The 20,208-nt window shown below is 44.6% G+C and overlaps 1 protein-coding gene across 3 annotated transcripts in view; it reads right to left on the reverse strand.

The window, feature by feature from the left end:
• Positions 1–991: 991 nt before the first annotated feature.
• PMFBP1 (polyamine modulated factor 1 binding protein 1) overlaps positions 992–20,208 on the reverse strand; it is a 44,924-nt gene continuing 25,707 nt past the window's right edge. The window contains exons 8-21 of one of the 3 annotated variants that reach the window (XM_027618953.2): positions 17,422–17,548; positions 17,161–17,318; positions 15,485–15,725; positions 13,369–13,558; positions 13,052–13,205; positions 11,794–11,961; positions 11,388–11,525; positions 7,010–7,174; positions 6,295–6,462; positions 5,822–5,989; positions 4,888–4,991; positions 4,233–4,307; positions 1,784–2,022; positions 992–1,235 (exon numbers count right to left, since the gene is read on the reverse strand). In XM_027618953.2, the coding sequence (XP_027474754.1) occupies positions 1,219–1,235; positions 1,784–2,022; positions 4,233–4,307; positions 4,888–4,991; positions 5,822–5,989; positions 6,295–6,462; positions 7,010–7,174; positions 11,388–11,525; positions 11,794–11,961; positions 13,052–13,205; positions 13,369–13,558; positions 15,485–15,725; positions 17,161–17,318; positions 17,422–17,548 (2,112 nt within the window). In that variant the 3' untranslated portion in view covers positions 992–1,218. Of the gene's footprint in view, positions 1,236–1,783; positions 2,023–4,232; positions 4,308–4,887; positions 4,992–5,821; positions 5,990–6,294; positions 6,463–7,009; positions 7,175–11,387; positions 11,526–11,793; positions 11,962–13,051; positions 13,206–13,368; positions 13,559–15,484; positions 15,726–17,160; positions 17,319–17,421; positions 17,549–20,208 lie in introns of those variants that run through there. The other 2 variants (XM_027618954.2, XM_027618955.2) reach the window with 2 other exon arrangements.

A 20,208-nucleotide genomic window follows, 5' to 3' on the forward strand; every position in this document is an offset into this window, starting at 1 on the left:
TCATAAATATAGAGACAAAATGCCTTTTTTTTTTTTTTAGTAGACTATACTAGGGATTTTAATGACATTGAAATTTTGTTTGAATAAGTGGGTCACAGACTAGAAGCAGGAAATAATTTCATTAGTACCAGGTTCTTCACTTTTTGTTTCCTCTGGAAAATATATCCTTACTCTAAACCCGATGGGGGTACATAGTAAAAAAATAAGCATAAAAAGCAGACAACAACTGTCACAGCAGAGACTATCAGAGATGCCCGTCACCCCTGCCCTATGCTGCACTTTGAGTATTTGCCCTTGCCAAGTACTGGCAGGGGCATGCTATATAACTTCTCTTAGCTTTTGTCTGGCTGGGGAGGGAGGCAAGAATATTTAAGAATCCTTACCAACTAGCGGGTTTCTTCACTTCTCCTGCCCCCCTACCCTGAGACACAAACTCTTTCATTTCTTTCTCTTACTTTACCTTAGTAGCTATTTCTCTCAATTTCCGACAGACCAGGAATATAAATTCCAGACATGTATTCAGTTTAACAAAATCCTACCACAATAAAATAGTTTAGCTGTCCTTGGAGTTTGTTGTAATGGAATTTTACTTGTATTGAGCTGGCTGGGGAGAAAATAAAATTGTTAAAAGGAGAAATGTAATATGGCGGAAAGAAAGCAGATGGCTATCTCCCTCCTCCATTTGGAAAATGCATCACTCATTTCCTTTCTTTTGGGTCTCAGGATTACTTTCCTTTTGGAGGTTTTTAAGATTTTTTTTTTCTTAAATTCCAGATAGATGGAAAAAATAAAGGGGGAGCTAATTATCTCTTGCTGGTTTAAAAACGAATCCAGATAATCCAGAATCTTGCTTTGGGAATTATAGCTCTCCCGTATATATGAAAGAGACTATGTCTTTTAGAATCCAGAGAAAACAGGGATGAACATGTTGTGGGGGGCTGCAGGGGGCAGAGATGTCTGCAAGACGCCAAGAGCTCACGAGACTGCTATGCTCATGTCTTTATTTTAGAGTTTGGGTCTGGAGATGGTAGTATGGTTCCAATGCTCACTCCACTGCAGAAAGTGGACAAAACTCAATGAAATGTTAGCATCTTGACAAATAGGCAGGGACCTTGACGCATTCCTGTAAGAGCTGATCCAGGTCAAGAGAGAGGGGTGGAAAATCACTGTCCTCCAAAAAACGTACGTGGAAGTGATGCCCAGGGCAAGGTGCTGGTTCTAGCAATATGAGGAACCTGAGGGAACAGGGAGGAAATGACAGTCTTGATTTAAGCAGAGATTAATGAGATGATTCCTCATGGCCAGGCAGCTCAGTTGTGGGGTGACTTCTTCCCTCTGGGGTATCATGGGGTCTATAGATGACAGAAAAGGTAGCTATGGATCCATGCTGTACAGGGGATCAGGGTGCTCTTGTGGGGTTTTCAGAACACATTATAGGAGGAAGATGTTTATTGTACCTGTTCCCTTCTTGTCCCCACACTTCCAAAAAGAGATTGGGTCAGGGGAAGGGATAGGTCTGAGATATGATGCACTTGGCTATCCTCAAAGAGTCTTAGATCAGAACAAGCCGTACTTCACTCACCTCTTCCCACAACATATGAGGAAACAGTGATCTGTGGTCCAGAGTGGCTAAACAGAAGGTCTGTCCCCCAGTTCCTACTTTGAATTCCCAATCCAGTGATCTCTTCTTGAAAAATAATATCAGGCTGTTGCTATTTTTTTGAACCGTGGGACTAAGAAAGATGACATCATATAAGTAGCAAAAGACAAATGGCAGACATACCTGAACAGTGGGGTACCCCGATAAACTTGGTGATGTCCATTCTTTGGTTCACGTCCTGGGTCGTCCCCCTAAAGCCCAAGGTGGCACATACTTTTCCCTTCTGTATGGGCTCCATCTTGCTTGGGCCTAGGGCTCTGGTGTATAGCCTTGGGTGCCCGGTTTTCAGCTTCTTCTCCTCTATCTCAGTCTTCAGTTTCTTGTTTTCCTGCTGCAGATGGACCATTACATTGTGGAGGTGGCTAGGGAAGGAGAGGGAAGGACAGGAGTTCTTTGGTCTGCTTCAGTATCTTGGTTTCCCACTGGAAGGGGCAGATAAAGGCACCACAGGAAGGAGGGCCATGGATAGCCAAGTCCTTTCAGAGCTGGTGCTCTCATACTCCATAGAAATGGAGGCCTATGTGTATCCCCTGGAAGAAGCCCAGGCCCAGGGTCGGGGTGGACCCAAAACCAGTACTTCTGAGCCACTGTGTCATGTCAGCTCAGGGCCTGTTTTCATATCTGTCAGACGGGGACAGTTGAGTCTGATCTGCCTTCTGCACTTCATATAAAGCTCCAGTTTGACAAAAGATAGAAATTTGATTTGAAGAGCTGGAAGGCTGTCATGAACAATCCCATGTGCCCGGGCTGTCCCGGCTGTGCCTGGGAAACACTCTCATCCAGTTCTGATGCCAAAGCCAAGTTCTTTCCCCTCCCTTTGCTGGAAGGTTGAGAGCACAGGGGATCCCAGCTCTGTTGAGAGCTGGGTAAGTAACTTGTCCCCATCTTATGGATGAAGAAATGGTAGCAGTGATGTAGGGGAGGTGAAAGAACTTAACATATCTCCTGTGGCTCCATAACTGGTCATATTTCTCCAAACCAATGTCGAGGGCAGTGGGTGGCTGTGGGCTCTGGAAACAGACTTTCCAAGTTTGAATTCTGGTTCCGCCATTTACTTTTCCTGAGGCCACGGGCAAGTTATGTAGCCTCTGGGTTCCTCTCTTTATTTATCCATAAATGGGGAATTTAATGGTACTGAACTCATGAGTTCTTATAAAGATTAAATAAATTAATACATATAAAGCACTTAGAACAGTGCTTCACACATGTAACAGCTAAATATTATTTGTGTCATTATTATCATTATTATTATTACTAAAAGATGGCTTTTCTTCAAATAGGTCCAAACTCAGGAATGAGTTCTTTGTGAAACAACTTCCTGGAACTTGGCACATCAAAAGAAAAAGCCTGAAATGCTCTGTTACCTTCAGATTTTTACAGTTTCTCTTTCAGCTAATCCCTTTCAGAAAATGCTTTTGTCCCAGTGAAAAATTTCATGGTCTTTTCTAGAGGGAAATCAAAGAATTCATTCCGAACTTCGCTGGGCCCGTGTTTTGCCCTCTTGCTCTCTATAAACCTGGGAGTGTTGAAGACACCCCTGGAGCTCCTTGTGTCATCGCCACACTCCATATGCCACTGGGCCTGGAGGTGGGGTCCTCACCATGCCCTCATTCCCTGGCTCTCTGCCACTCTCTCTGGCCCACTCCTGTCAGCATTCCCAATGCCTTCAACATCCTGTACAGCCTCTCCAAGCCCCTCAGTCCCTTGACTTCTATATTCCAATGATCTTGTCCTCTTCTTAAACTCAGCCACCATCCTATGGTCACAGCTCAAAACAGAGCTTTCCACCTGGGGCTGATGAGTGGGTTCTAGGTGTGCTGAGATGTGGACACCCTCAGCTCTTGGGGCAGCCACTGGTTGGTCAACTTTGTCACAAACAACTCATCCCAAATTCTTCCACTGTGCCAAACAAATGTGATTATTTTCTAAGTGTTTCCTGCCAAAGGGTTGGGAGCCACTGCTCTAGAGCTTGTCATTATCTGTGACTATACCATCTCTGAAATCTTGGTTTTAGACATCCGTACTTTCATCTCTGTTCCCAAACTTCCAACACTCTTCCCACACCACAGTCTGCTGACCCACCTTTGGCCGTGAGGATGAAGCATGGCCACAGGGGAGGATGGAACAAGGTGAAGGAACTTAAGTCCCCAAATGACCATGTAGGACAGAGGAGCCCCACCAACCTGGACTGTTCTCCTAGGGATGGTCCTTCCATGTTGTATGTTCCTTCATTTGGAGGTCTCTTTGTTACAGCAGCTTAGCCTCTACCCTGCCTTTCAGTTCCTGTTTCCTTCTTAGCATTTTTGTCCCCTGAGAATCACAGCAGGTGACAGTGGGAAGGGGCATAGAGACTAGTAACCCCTTTCTGTATTGTTGGTGAGGGAAGGCCCAAAGAGGTGCAGTGATGTGCCCAAGGTCACATAAATGCAGATTCATGACCCAGAATCTTTCCATAGTCCCAGCCCTTTCCTGAGGTCAGATGTATGTATTTAATGATAAAGCCAGCCCTGGCTCATGGCTGACCCTTCTCCTTAGGGCCCAACGGCAGCCTGGGTGGTGTGGGATGACTTACTCCTTTTCACCAGTCAGCTTGGCAATATATTTGACCTGCTCACGGAGCTTGTTTCCTAGTTTCTCATTGGCGATCCTGTAATAAAATCCATAAGAGAAAGTTCCCAGACCCCCATGAGGAAGAGCACGAGTTGGATGGCTGGGAGGCTGGTGTTCTCAGCAAGGTGTCTGCTGAGCCCTAGACTCCAGCTCATTACCCACTCCCCAGAGCTAGAGCCTCACTAGCACCTGGCAATTGAGGGAAACTTCCATTCTCAATTACTATGCAAAATCACTGTGATCTCAGGTGAGTTCAAGGGATCCAGGCAGGGAAGCCAGATTCCAGGTTGGGAAGAGGAAATCTGACCTACAGCAAAGCATCCCTTTTATCTTGGAGCTGCTCTGTTTCTAAGTTAGCAGATCTTTCTGATTCTGCCTGAAGAGTTGAGGTTCCTCCATCTTATTCCCAGCTCTTGAATGTGGGCTATTACTGAATTCATTTCCCTAGAGGGCAGTGTGTGTGTGTGTGTGTGTGTGTGTGTGTGTGTGTGTGCGCGCGCGCGCGCGCACGTGTGTGCATGTGTGTATGTGACACTATTCTTTGGACATGTGCAGTTTCTCAGCTCAGCCCAGCCCAGGCCTCGGAACCCTGCCTTACTTTATAATTCCTTACGTACTTCTGCTCTTTTGCCCATTGCTCCATGTTGGACATAATCTGATCATTCTCTCGGCGTAGCCTACAGGTGTCTTTAGCCGTAGACCGCTGGGGCACACACACAGGCTTTGGTACAAGAAGAAAATGAGATGTATGGGGGGGGGGTGGAGCATAGGCCTGTCACCACCCTACTCCCAAATCAGGTTTCTTCTCTCCCTGAAAGAAGAAACATTGGTTCTGCTGCCCAACCCCTAGGCCAGAGTTGGACCTGCCAGGATCTCTGCCTCCAGCAGTGCATGCACACAAAGGTGACATCTCTGAGCAGGGCACTGTTTATAGTAGAGACAAAGTAGATGTGTATACTTACAATAATGATTTTTGGGCAAAGGCATTAAAACATCTTGCTTTTAAAAAGCAATACGTTAAGCCAATTTTTTAACAGATGGAAGAAAAAAATATCTTGAGGAATGGATGCCTTTTTTTCTAATGCAAGCAAAGGTCCTGTGGCTACACCAAGAGATCCTGTGGCCTCCTGCCATGAACTTCACTGCTCAGGGACCGGGGCATAAGGCATGCTCAAAGATCTCTTAGCAGATTCTACTGCAGGGTAAGTGAAAATGTCAGGATGGGCTCTGGAGGAGGACTGCCCAGGGGGTTATCTAAGTCAGGGACGGCTGGTATACCTGACAGGGAGATGGCACTCTCTTCTCTGGAATGGGCCTTTGTTCTGCTCACTATCTCTATCAACGAAGGCACAGGAAGACAGTTGGGTTGAGACAATGCTGTGGGCCTTAGAACACCCAGACCCTACTTTGTACTGAATAGAGTGGGCTGGGGGTGTCCTTTCCTTGCTCTTAGGCACCCCCACCCCCACCAAGGTTGGTCTAGTATCCAGGTGGTCGTGGATGTGCTGGGAGGGTCTGGGAGGAAGTGATGGGAAGCTGAGGAGTGCCCACCTCCTTCTCATCTGCCAGGAGGTTCTCTTTCAGGGTGGCCATTTCCTCCTGGAAGGCACGGAGCTGCTCCTCTTTAGCTGCCAGCATCTTGAGGTCACTCTGGTGCTGCTTCTGCCACTGCAACACTTGGTTGCTCATCTCCTCCAGCTTCTTGTCGAAGGCTTGAACCTGCTCAGGGGCACAAAGTGAGGAGGGAGACCCCGGCTGGCGGGCTGGCTGCCCTGAGCCCAGAGCCTCTGTGACAAGGCAGGAGGGAGCTTTCTAGGCTTTGAGAGACTCCTTAGGGGGCATTTTACTTCCAATACCAGCAGAGGGCGCCCCTGGCCGCCTTTGCCTGAAGCTCCCTGAGCCAGCAAATGGAGAACCCGTTAGCCAAAGGGAATGGCTTTGTACTGAAGAGCTCAGGGGCAAGAAGAGAGAGACCCTGGGAACCTGGTACAGGAAGGCAGCCTGAGCTCCTGGCTGCTCCTCACCTCTAGCTCGCTCTGCTGTTGGAAGCCCTGCAGTTTTTTTAATTCCATGTTGAGCTTTTTCATCCTCTCCTCGTAAGCAATGATTTCATCTTCCAGCTGAACTTTCCTCTCTTGGGCCTGTGCCAAGGTTCGGTGGAGGCTCTTGGTCTCTGAGGTCGTATGATTGAGCTTTCGTAAAGACAAAGGGGTAAGAATGGCTGTCACAGTTCTTTGGCCCATTCTATTGAGTGCTGAATGGAGAAGGGTTCCAGCCCCTCCCCATCCTCTGCTCAGGGTAGCATAGACACCTGGTCACTTGCCTAGTGTTCCAGGGAGGGGTGGGAAGTGACAGTGGTTAATTTTCTACATCTTCATCCCCCTACCCCATTTCCTCTATTTCCAGTTCTCTGAACTGATCAGCTAGGCATGATCAGCACTGGATGGGGCACAAATTGCCCAGACAACCTAGGTTTTGGGAAAACTTTGCCCCTGGATCACCTGTGGGCAGGAAGATTTGTTAGATTTGGCCTCATTCTTTGTGATCCCTTTCTCCCCCCCCCCCCCCCAAAAGTCCTCACTATGAGGAGGCAGACCTTCCCTGGAAGGACATCCTAGCTCAGAATGCAGATGGTCCTAGTGACAGCCAGTTGTGCAGGAGATTGACTCTTGCACTTCTCGAGCTACTCGGACATTTCTTTGCTCCCCAAAGCCCTGGAGATGAGAGGGTATGGCTTACTTTCTCGAGAGTTTGTGTCAGGTCATCTTGGCAGGCGATTGACTTTCGGGACAATTCCTCATAGGCTTCTTTACTGACCATGGTCTGGAGATATTGCTTCTCCTTCTGCACAGCCTTCTCCAGCTGGACCTGCAGACTCTCTAAGGCCTCCTTCTGAAGGACTAGCTTTAGGAGGGGGAACATCACTATCAAGGTTCATACCTATAGAGGTATCCTCTGTGTCTACAGGAAATGGACCAGAGCTGGGCTCTCTTCCCTCTGTACTAACAGACAGAGCAGTCTGTGATAAGGCCCCCACCCTCCCCTCACTGTTATAAAAAGAACAGCTGCCTTTCCAGGCTCTTCTGCACCCCTCTCCTCACACGTCCCCTTCTAAGTTAGCAGGTCCCCTGCATATAAGGAGTACTGGCAGTACTAGGCCATGATGTATCAAGTACATGAATAATCCCTTTCACAGACTCTGTAGTCTTTAATAAAGATCTGGAATTCAGTTCTAGTTTAGGAACCATGATACAACATTTCATTTGTACATTTTATGCCTTCCTTAGTTCCTGACATAATCCACTAGACTTGCACCATGAAAGCAGGACTGTGTTTACTTCCTTCACTGCTGTATCCCCACTGCCTATAGCTCAGGGCATGGCATATAATATGTGCTCAGTAAATACTAAATCATTGTTTTTGACTGAATGAAATATTTTGTATGGCAATGTTTGGAATTAGGGATGCACTGAACATGTGGTTCTGGTAAAGCATGTTTAAAAACTGAAGTCTGTGTCTTAAACTTAGTAATGAGTATGTATTCATGCTATAGTTAAAAGGAATTGAGATCTGGAGTTAGAGGTTGTGGTTCTGTCATTTACTTAATCTCTCTGAGCTTCAGTTTCCTCTTCTGCAAGCCAGTTACTTTCATTTGTTTCATAGAGTTTTGGTGATGATCAAATGAGATTATATAGGTAAAAAGGGCTTATTAAGGTATAAATTACTATATAGTTGTGAGTATGGTCATGAACATGCTAAGTAACTAGCCATGTTATTAAATACTTTTAAGTACAGGGCAGAGATCTACTTCTAAATCTGGAAGCAGAAGGGAGACCTTAGAAATTCACATGCCCAACTTCTGTTCTTTGGTATTTTATCTGTTCTTTGATATTTTAATACACCCCCATCCACATAGAAACACACTCCATTGGGTTTTCTTCAGTAACAGCTCCGTGCTTGAAGTTTATTATTTTTTCAGATGTTATTTTGAGTATCTTGAACTCTAGGAACTGGTGAGATGAGAAGTGTTAGATTGTACTTCTGACTCTATATTTACATGTCCCGAGAATGAAACCATTCCTAAAGATAAAATAATTTGGTCTTCTGGAAAAAGAAATGCATCTTTTGCGGGGACTTCTGAAAACATGGAGTCAACTGGGTCTGCCCAATAAACCAGGGGAATCACTGAAGAAACTGTAACTCACTAAGTTCTTGATAATTGGTGGCCAAATCAGGAAATGTCATCACAGAGGTGAGATAACAAAAAGAAAGGTGGTGACATAAATCACAGAAGCTTAATTGATTTTGTATTACTTATTCGCATGTAATAAATATAGATTATTTATTATTTGTATTATTTATTTATTGTTTTTATTTTTAAAAAATTACCAGCAAAAAAAAAAAAAATTACCAGGAAAAGATGGGTTTATTTGGGAATGAAAGTGAATTGCAATCTGGGACAAAGAAGCTGTGGCAAAACCATAGGGAAATCTGGGGAAGAAAAGAGGGGTATGTTTTTTTAAGGAGAAAAGGGGTAAGTTGGGAAGACTGTTATGAACTAAAAGTCCATTGGAGTTTGGAGGCTTTATTTTAAATTTCTCTAACATCAGTGGTTTAGCTTGGAGAAAGATACTGAAAACCTATATATAGATATATGTAAATTATACAATCAAGGAGTTTTAATAAAAGTTCTCACAAAGATGTACTGTCTCCCTCACCAAAAGCATTAAGCCTAGATGGATTTAAAGGTGGGTTTCACTAAGTCATCCTTGATTCCTTGCTTCCTCTCACATTCAGTCCATCATTAGTCTGGTCAATTCTGCTGCCAAAACACATCGGGAATTTGCTCATTCTGTCTTCAGTGATGCCACACTAGCTTGAATGGCAATAGTCTCCTAACTGGATTCCTCATTTTCATGCCTACCCCTCTCTGCAATAAATTTCCACATATTAGTCAGAGTTATATTTTGAAAACGTAGCTCAAATCACCTCTCCAGCCCCTTTAAGGAAATTTCATCAATGTCTTTTCATTGCTCCTAGAATAAAACCCTAAATTGCTTAACAGAGGCCACAATGTCTACCCCTACCTATCTCTCTACTCTCATCCTATACCAATATCCTCCTTGATTACTACACTCCAGTCATAGTGGCCTTATTTTACTTCCTACAACATTCCAAGTATTGTTTTAAAAGAGTAATACATGACGCACAGTCGGGACTCACACTGGGAACGTGAGGATGGGCCAAAATAGGATCAATTAATTTTTATTCACCATATTACAAAGAACATCATACCAAAACAGAGGGACTCCATTAATGTTAAAAGCAAGAAAAGGATGCTACTGTTAAACAACAATCTGTAGGTACTGTCCAATGCAATAAGGTAAAAAAAGAAAAAAAAAAGAATAACTATTACAAAGGTTTAGAGAATTGTTGTTGCTTGCAAATGATATAATCATCTACCTAGAAAATCCATGAAAAGCAACTGAAAAACTATTACTGCTTAGAAGTGAGTTCAAGAGGAAGTCCAAATACAGAATAAATATGTAAAATAAATTAGCTTTCTTAACAGTAATTAATCATAAAACGTAGTGGGAAAATGTCCTAGAATCAGAGATGAAAAAATCTCAAGATCTGTTGCTTTCAGATGGTAACTTTAAAAACTGAGATATGGAATACTGATGAAAGAAAATGCACTTTAGAATGTAAAACTAAGCCTCTTTCTAATGACTGTTTCAACTGATAATATGTCTACTATATATGAGGTATGCTTTTAAAAAGTTGAACATGCTTATGCACACAAAAAACCCCTCTAGTCTCCTGATTTTCATCAACAGAATTCTGAAATGAATGCTTTTACTTCCACATTTACATGGCTATCTTTCTTCTGGCAAACATGATAATAGGTCCATATTAAATACTAAGGTAATATCCCTTATATTCAGGGAGGTTCCTTGGGGGTCTCAGTGACTCAGACCTTAACTCTGGACCACAGCAAAGGAGAGACTTATATCTTGGGAGGACAAAACTTCAGAAATGTCAGTTTCTGTGCTATCTAATACGGTAGCTGCTAGCCACATGAGGCTATTTACATTTAAATAAAACTAAAACTTTAGTTAATATTAAAATTAAAAATTCAGTTCCTTAGTCATATAAAGCCATATTCCAAGCAGTCAACAGCCTCATAGGGCTAGTAGACATTGTATATTAGAGAGCTCTCATATAGAAATTTTCCATCATCACAGAAAGTTCCACTGGGCAGTGCTCTTCTTACACTTTGCATAGTCCACAGTATTTTAAAATTAACATTTTTCTCTTCTTAAATTATCAAGGAATCTGAGCTGCTTGGTCTTTCATTTGTAACCCAAGAGACCACCTATCAAGATGCTATATTTGTTTCCTGAAGAAAGATGAAATATATTCAGTTAGGGAAAGTATTGCTGTTCATGATGAAGGGGAAAGAGGTTAGGTGTCAGAGCTAGATGATCCAGGTTCAAGCAGTGGTCCATCTCATCACTTATTAATCAGTTACCTTGAGCCCCAGCCTTCCTTTCCTCTGTAAAATGAGGATCGTAGTAATCTCTATCTTGTTGGGAGTCAAGCAGATGGAAGGCATGTGAAGGACATAAGTAGACAGTCAATAAATGATGACTGACTTCAAGCACGGTGCCTGCATATGTTAGCTGCCATTTACTCTTTTCTGTCATCTTTAGTTGTGTAATGATAAATAGCTGTCTCCCTTTCCATCCCCTTTTTGTGCTTTGGCACCATTTTTGGTAGTGTTCCCTAGCCAATTGCCCCAACAGTGGACTCACTCAAGTCTGGTCTGAAATGTTGCTGTGGAATATTGCTGCCAAAGCCCAGGAAGTTCGGGAGCTCCAGCAGATATTACGTTAAGACCTTCCACAAGTGTAAGAAACATTTCTTTGGCTAAGCAAACAGGTGCAGGAGGGTTACCCCCACTTCAAGGAGAGAAGTGAAGTTAGAGGCACCACAGGATGCACGTGGGCTGGGCGTTTAGCAGCATTTCTGTGGTGGAGGAGAGACAAGTACTGATTTCAGGTCAAGGGTCCCAGGGTTCAAGTTTCTCACTCCCTCAGGGTTTCTGTCAACTCACCTCATTATTTAGCTCTTGGATGACTTGCTGGGAGGCGTTTTGTTTGCTGAGAGAGGACTCCAGCTGCGCGGAACATTGCATCAACTGTGCTTTGACAGTCTCATTTTCCTCCTCCAACATCCTCAAATTTTCCTTTGTCTGCTCCCCCATTAGAGAACAAAGCCCAGAAGAGAGGTGTTACCCGAGGCTCCCACAGAAGCCTGCTCCTCCTGCCCACGCCCACAACTCCATGCTGCAGCCTGTGGTATCTTGGGCCTTCTCTCTCCTGCTCACTTGACTTTTTTACCTTCCCTCCCTTCTCTCCTAAGGTTTGAGGCCCCACAGCCTCTGTATCCTGCCAGGCTCAGTGGGGCTCAAGCGTTGCCCTGGATTCATGAACCCAGCTCTTCTGGACTCTCCTTCTCACCATTTTTTCTTTCTTTTTTTCCTCCTGTCGGAATGTCTCAAGCTCTTGCTCCAGCAGCTTCTCCTGTTCTTTGCTCTTTTTCAACTGCTCCCGTTTCTCCTCCAGTAATCTTGCCACCTCCTGAAGCTCCTCTGTTAGACTGCTTTTGGCGGAGGCTTGCTCTCTGTGCTGAGAAATAAAGACTGGCCTGAAAGAGGGCACCTGGGTGGCTCAGTCAGCTGAGTCGGCCTTCAGTTCAGGTCATGGTCCCGGGGTCCTGGGATCGAGCCCCGCATCCGGCTCCCTGTTCTGCAGGGAGCCTGCTTCTCCCTCTCCCTTGGCTCCTGCCCCCACTTGTGCTTGCTCTCTCTCTCTTTTGCAATCTCACATAAATAAATAAATAAACCCTGTTTTTCTTTCTTTCTTTTTTTTTTTTAAAGACTGGCCTCAAAGACAGTCTTAGGCTGTATATTTTTGAAAAAACAAAACAACCCCCACCCCCACCCCCTGACAAAGAAAATGGCTGAGATAAATATGAGGGCAACTCCTTGCTTTTTAGCGTAGATAATAAAGTTTCCTCAGATGTTCAGCAATATTTTTTTTTGTCTAATTAGATATACCAACTTATTTTATTTATAGATCCAGTTCCCACAGCATCAACCTTCTCTCCCACTTACCAAATCTTTCCACATAAAAAACTCTTTGAATAAAGTTAAAAAAAAATCTTAGAAAAGCACAAGAAGAATAATTCAGAGATCAAAGACTTTAAAATGACTGACAAGGATAGGTTTTGAATCCTACAAAAAAAAAAAAAAACAGCATTGTCCTCTGACTGTTTTTATTTATTTATTTTTATTTATTTATTTATTATTTCTTTAAGATTTTATTTATTTATTTACTTGACATCGAGAGACACAGCGAGAGAGGGAACACAAGCAGGGGGAGTGGGAGAGGGAGAAGCAGGCTTCCCGCGGAGCAGGGAGCCCGATGCAGGGCTTGATCCCAGGACGCCAGGATCATGACCTGAGCTGAAGGCAGACGCTTAAGGACTGAGCCACCCAGGCGCCCCTGTCCTCTGACTGTTTTTTAAGCTTAGCCCTTCAAAATGCTTATTATCGGTCATGGGAATCAGAGCTGATAGGCTGGCTTAGCATTCTAACACAAATTCTGGACAATTAGTTTGAATGGATTGGTGGTGGCATCTTCCCAAATAAAGACTAATATATTTAATCTCAAGTAGAGCAGATGCTTGGGCTGGCAGCGTATTTGCCCTTTATACCTGGTGTTGAAGGAGTTTTAGGTGATCTAGCAGTTCATTCAGCTTCATATCCTGCTCAGTTGTTGTCTTCTGAAACTGCCTCTTTTCCTTTTCTGAACTTTCAAGCTTCCTCCGGGCCTCAGAGAGTTCTAATGTCAGCTCCTCTATCCGCTTCCTAAAGCAAAATGGCAACAACAGGAAGACAGACTCTGGTGTCTGTGTTGGCAGATGGTGAGCCGGCTGCATGGGGCTTGTTATCTCATTCCCAGGCAGCTGCTGCCGTGTCCAGGCCAGCTCACCAGAGACAGAGCCTCTCTCTGGAGGTGACACGGTGGTACCTGTTGGGTGCGAGTTCCTCTCCAGCCATCAAGGAATCCTTCTGCAGCTTCTGAAGTTCTCTCTGCAGCTCCTGAATGGTCTCTGTCTTCTGCTTCTCCAGGAAAAGGTAGCTTTGCAGTTTCCTCTGCGCATCCTCCAGGTTACTCTTTGCCAGAAGGGTCTCTTCTTTGTACTGGGCGGCTTGCTGAGCTGTGGAACCCAGCAGACAAGTCAGGCACATGTGCATGGGAGAAGGGGGTATGTGTGAAGATCAGACTCTCAAATAAGACGAGTTAAAAAGTCTCTTCCTTCAATTCGTGACCTACTTCAATTTCCAACCTTTCCTCTTTTCTCTCCATCTCATTATCACTCTTAAGGAGCCCTGTTAAATTATCTGTCTTCAGCTATCCCTGAGCCATGGACTGCTTCTGGACGAAAGTTAAACAAATCAATATAAATTGCTCAATATCTCTTACGTGACTCATCCTGTCGTTAGGGACAAATCCTGACCCTAACGGAGTTTACAGTCTTGCGAGGGAGACACAACTGGCCCACATGACATAGAGAACACAGTCATGTGAAGTGTGCACTCACTGTGAACTCCTGTGAAGCAAGGTCAGTGTGGGTGAGAGCAGTCGGGGATGGACTTATGGAGGAACAGAGATGGCACTGGGCCTGAGAAAAAGGAGGAGAAAGGGGATTCCAGAGATCGGTTTGACTGGAAAGGAAAATGGGAAGGGGTGCTGGGAGACCGCTGAGTAAGCGCATGGATAGGAGGGCGTTTTGGAGGATTCTGAAAGCCAGAAAGAAATGTTCAGAGTTAGTTTAGTGGGTTCTTGAGCAGAGACCTGGCATAAAGAGTATTTTAGGAAAACTGGAATGTATTAAATGGAGAAAGACTTCCTACAACACCCTTTTAGTCCCTACCCTTGCCCCTACTGGGTATAAAGGGAGAAACATCAAATAAGTTGCTTACTGGAGTTTCTCCACACCAAATATGTTCCTATATCCTAAAGTTTCAACTATTGTTTCTGTTTTAAATATCACCCTTGTCTCCATTTTTCAGCCTGGGATACTGGAAGAAAGATGGTGTCACTGCAGAAATAATGATATACCTTGGAAGAAGGAGGAGGAATTTCTTTTCTAAGTGGGGAAGAGAAAGTTCAGTTTGGGGCATGCTGAGTTAGAGGGGAAGGTGGGTTGCCCAGGTGGAGCTACTCTCTAAAGACAAAAGTGACCACAGGTGCCAAGTCAGGGCTGGGGCTCTAGGTTTTGGAGTTGTGCTGAGAATGAGAGTAGAGGGCGGAGGGCAGAGTTTAAGGGAGGGATGACTACTGTCAGAGAAGGAGGGAAAAGAGGAAACGATGAGATTTGTCAAAGAAGAAGGGACCTGTTACATTTCCAAAACGGGAAACAATTGTTGAGTATGGGAGGCCAACAGCACACACAGACACACACAGTTAAAGGAGGGTGGGGAAGGAGGCCACACTATGGACCTTCCCCCCCCCAAGTTGATATGTCACTCACTTAACATAACATTTAACCCTTAAAGCATACAGGTCAGCGTTTCTGCAATACTTACAAAGGTATGCAGCCATTACCAGTACCTAATTCCTGATCGCTTTCATCCCCCCAAGGGAAAGTCCATGCCCAGGGCAAGAAGTTATCGGTGACCTCTGAGAAATCAATTTCAGCAGAGGAGCAAGGACATGATCCGCAGCGCCGGCTGCACAGAAAAGAATGTGTTGGGATGCAATGAAGGGGAGAGAAGGTATCTAAGGGAGGGAAGAGAAATTGTGTGACGGAGGTCCTGGAGAAGATGGGGAGGAACGCAGTGCACAGAAGCGAAATACTGAGCTCTGTCCTCCCTGTGATGGGGAAAGGCAAAGTTCAGTGAAGGCTGCTGGGAAAACAGCAGGCGTGCGCGTTCAGCAGTTCACCTTCCCAATTAGGGGTGAGTGAAGGAGCTCGCCAGGGCATTGTGATCCCTGTGAGATGTGCCATGAGATCAGGAGAAGGTCTGGAGAGAGGAGTGGGGAAAGCAGCAGGAAGTGGCCATTCAGAGAAAGAGTGGGGACTGCTCTAGCCCTGAGGGTTTGAAGTGTGGTGGGGACTCCTGTATGCCGGGGGCCTCACCAGACAGCTTCTGTTGCTGTTGGGCATCTTCGAGAAAGTCCTTCAGCTTCTGGATTTCAGCTCGCAGGGCTCCACACTCTGCCCTGGACTTATCCTGCTTCACCTTCTGGAGGGTGATTTCAAGTTCTGTTGTCATTCGTTGCTGCTTCTCCAACTCCATCTCCTTTTTCATGAGGCTGTTCTGAACCTGTGCCAGTTCCTTCTCGCGCTCATGCAGCATTTCATCTTTCTCTTGGAGGAGCTAAGGAAAGCAAATGGTGAACGCTGATAAAGGCCTGAGCAGCGACCCAGGAAAGCCAGGTACAGATTGTCCTGAGCCCTCTCTAGCCACTAGCTTCTCTTGCCTGGGTATCACATAGTCTCCTACCTCTGCTCCCTGCCTCAAGTCAGGCTGTTCCCAACACAGCAGCCAGAGGGGGGCTCTGAACACGTAAGTCAGATCTTGTTCTGCCTTTCCTCAAAACCCTCCACTGGCTCCATTTATTTGGAAAAAGGCCACTGTCCTTACAGCAACCTCCTGGGATGCTCATGATCTGGTCTGACCTCACCTCTTGCCACCCCTAGCTCTCCTGGCTTCAGCTTGTCTCCTGGAATATTCTAAGCAGACTCGTACCTGAGGGCTCTCGCACTTGCTACTCCCTTTGCTTGGAATATTTTTCCTCAAGACCTCTGCCTGGGTAGCTCCCTCACTTCATTCAAATCTCTGCCCAAATGACCACCCTGTGTGAAACAGCTACCAAACTGCTGTAGGAATTTATCAGTACCTGGCATTACATTATATATTAGTTTTGTGATTTGTTTATTGTCTGTCTCTCTGTACTAGAATGTAAGCCCCAGGGGAGTAGGGATGTTGCATGTGTTATTATATTCTTAATGCCTAGAATGGTGCTTGGCTTGTCACCGGAGCTCAAAAATACTGGTTGAATGAATATATGAATTACTCAAAGCTGTTTACCCAGCCAGACTCCTGGCTGCATGTGGTCATCTCTCCAGATACTTCCATTTTTCCTAATGGATCCCCTCTGAACCTTCAAATAGGGAGCCTGAATGACCAGCCAGTCAATCAGTTGGACGATTTCTGCTATCTCTGATAAAAGTGTAGAGTTGGAACTGTGCTGACTACACAAACTTGCATTGGTTTTACAATCTTTCTGTCCTTACTTCCATTCCTAGGCTTTTCCAGGACCTTGATTTATATTGGCAACTACAGATCTTCTAGGCATAGTTCCATTAATATTTTCAAACTGCCTGATATGCATATTCATAAGATACTTGTCATTTTATATATTGAAATTCACTTGAAGTTCGTAATAAGGCTACACAATATTTAACCCTCTTTCTACTATCAAGCATAAACAAAAGCATAAAAGATCAATGCAAGTGTGTCCCAAACTCTCGACCTTGCAGGGCTGGGGAAGAACCTCTTAGAGAGTCAACATCTCTATTAAGGTCCCTGGACAATGGATATTTTATTTATTTATTATGTGCTCTGAAAAGTCCCAAAGAAGTGCTCAGAACTGCCTCTGGGCCTAAAGAACCTACAGTCTCATTGTTCATGTGTTGATGTTGCCCAGGCAATCACAGTGGGTGCAGAGCTGCAGGGCCAGCTCTGGCCAAGGTCTGGCCTCACACCTGTCCTGTTGGAGGTTCTAACCAGAGAGCTCCTCTTGTCTTGCCTTGTCTTTCTTCAAGCCCAGCTTCTGGGTCTCCGTGAACTGCATCTGTAGCTCCTGCAGCCGCCGTTGCAGGATGGCAACCTCCTTATCCTTCCTCTCCATATGGGCAGACGTCTCCTCCCGCAGCCCATGCAAGTCTAGCTCCAGCTTCATCATGTCTACGGCGGGAAGGGACAGAATGTTCCTTGCTCAGAGGAGAGCCCTGGCTTCCTTCTGCCTCTCCTTGCTGCCCCCCACCCCCGCCCCCTGCTCCTGGTTTACCCTTCATGATGTTTTTCTTCTGCTCTGACACGGCCTCTAGCTCCATGCGCAAGTCCTTCACCAGGTTCTGGTACTCCTCCACGTGCAGGCACTGGCTGTCTTTCTGCTCCTGCAGGTGCTTCAGTATCTGGGCAGGTAAGACAGGAGCAGGGCAGGTTGAGGACACAGGGGAAGACTGCTTTCTAAAATGCCACGTGTCTGGAATTGGCAAATCCAGAGAGACAGAGAGGGGAGTAGGAGGTGCTAGGGGCTGAGGAGGGGAGGAGGGGGAATGACGGCTCATGCATCCAGGGTTTCTTTTTGGAGTAGTGAAAATATTCTGGAATTAGTGGGGATGGTTGCCCAACCTTGTGACTATTTAAAAGCCACTGAATTGTACACTTTATATAGTGAATTTTAGGGTGTGTTAATTATATCTCAATTAAACAAATGAAAATAATTTAAAAACGGATAGGCAGACTTATCACCCTCATGCAGAATGTGCACAAAAGCCACCACTCCTTCGGCCCTACAACAATCAACAGTCATTGATGGAACACCTACTATGTGCCAGGCACTGTCCTAGGTGCTGGGGACAGTGGAATAAGAAACACAGAAACATATACTTGACCCCATGGAGCTGACCTTATAGTGGGGTGAGACAGACAAAGAGCATAAGTAGTCATTGTAGAAAATGTTAACAGGTGACAGGTGCTATAGAAGAAAGGAACAGCAAAAGGAGAATAGAGGTGTACGGGGCAGAGGGTTGCCATTAGAAACAGAATGGAGAGTTTGGCCCCGCTGAGAAGGTGCCTCCAAGCAGGGGCTTGCTGGAGGTGAGGGACCGAGCCATGGTATAGTGCTGTAGTATCTGTAGGTAGCTGCAGACAGGGGAGGTAGCCAGTGACCAGACTCTGGGGAGAGAACATGGGGGGGGCATGTGGTTAGAGGGGTGAGTGATGGAGAGAGTAGGCGGCATGAGGTGAGAGGTTAGTGGGTGACCACATCATGGGTGGCTTGTAGTCCTTGCGCAAGGACTTTGGCTTCTACTCTGAAGGAGGAGGGAATGGCTGTAACTAAGAGAGGGTAGAACACATGGCCAAGGAGGAGCAGTTAGTCATCTGGGCATCAAGGGATAGTTATGTGATTTCAGAGCTGTCAGTAAGGGAGGACTGCAGCATGGAGATGGGGGTACAGCTGGAGAAATAGAGGGAAGTCACCGTATGACCCAGGTGTGGGCACTGCAGGGGCTCAAAGTCTCACTCCATGCCAGGCCAGCTGAGTTCTGGTATTAACTGTGACCTGGGTAGTTCCATTCCTAAGAGAATACCCAGGTTCCACAAAAGCATTGGATAGGACACCTAAAATGGCAGGGAAAAGTGTATGCTGTTCCTTGGGGAAGTCTGCATCATTTAAAAACATAGTGTGGTAAAGAGGCATTAGTGTTTAGTCAATATAGAATTTCAGTTTTGCAAGATGAAAAAGTTCTAGAGAACTGTTGCACAACAGTGTAAATATCATGACTGAAATGTACACTTAAATGTGATTAAGATGGCAAACTTAATGTTACGTGTTTTTAGCCACTATGCAAAAAATAAAAGAGTATGGGAGAAATAAAGACATCTTTCAGACAAAAAATAGGAGTGTTATGAACTCTTGCTGTAGGTGAGGACGTGAATAACATGGAACTGACCTTTAAAATAAATATTGACAGATGTCCAAGGAAGAACTCCAAAATTCAATATTGATTCCTCATTCACTCAAACTTTCTGCATCAGAGAGTCCTGGAAAGAGGAGTCTCTGTCCCTGCACTAAAGGACCCTTGGAGAGCTTATATGTGTTGTTTACTCTCTTTGCCACACCCCCCTTTGCTGTTATTTCAGGATTAGCAAGCCTGCCCACAGTGTGGCCTCAGGTGGCTGGCTTTGCCTTGGACTTCAGGTTCAGGTACGACTGACTTAAGATCTCACCTAGGAAATGCAAACTGATGTACTCACTGTGGAAAACAGTATGGAGTTTCCTCAAAAACTTAAACATAGAACTACCTTATGAGCCAGCAATCTCAGTACTGGATATTTACCCAAAGAATACAAGAACGCGAATTCAAAGGGAAACATGCACCTCAATGTTTATTGCAGTTTTATTTACAAATAGCTACGATATGAAAGCAGCCCACATGTCCATCAATTGATGAATGGATAAAGAAGATGTGGTATATATATATATACAATGGAATATAATTCAGCCACAAAAAGAGTGAAATTTTGCCATTTGCAATGATGTGGTTAGAGCTAAAGAGCATTATGCTAAGTAAAATAAGTCAGAGAAAGACCAGTACCATATGATTTCACTCATATGTGGAATTTAAGAAACAAAACAAATGAGCAAAGGGAAAAAAAAGAGAGACAAATCAAGAAACAGACTCTTAATTATAGAGAAGAAATTGAAGTTTACCAGAGGGGAGGTGGGTGGAGGGATGGGTTAAATAGGTGATGAAGATTAAGGAGTACCCTTGTCATGATTAAGCACCGGCTGATGTATGGAATTGTTGAATCATTATATTGTATACTTGAAACTAATATAACACTGTATGTTAACTAACTGGAATAAAAATAAAAATTAAAAAAAAAAGATCTCACCTAGGACAGCACTGAACATAGTTTTGACTATTGGTTGGTCAAACCTTGCCATTTGTTTACATGGTTTAAATGCTTATTCACTATTAGAATCAATTTTTGAGATGGCTTTGAATTTTAAAAATATTGAGTTTTTGAAGGACTAAATTTGAATAAATAGTCTTTCCTAAAT

This window comes from Zalophus californianus, chromosome 17, assembly GCF_009762305.2.
Source record: "Zalophus californianus isolate mZalCal1 chromosome 17, mZalCal1.pri.v2, whole genome shotgun sequence".
Taxonomy (NCBI): domain Eukaryota; kingdom Metazoa; phylum Chordata; class Mammalia; order Carnivora; family Otariidae; genus Zalophus; species Zalophus californianus.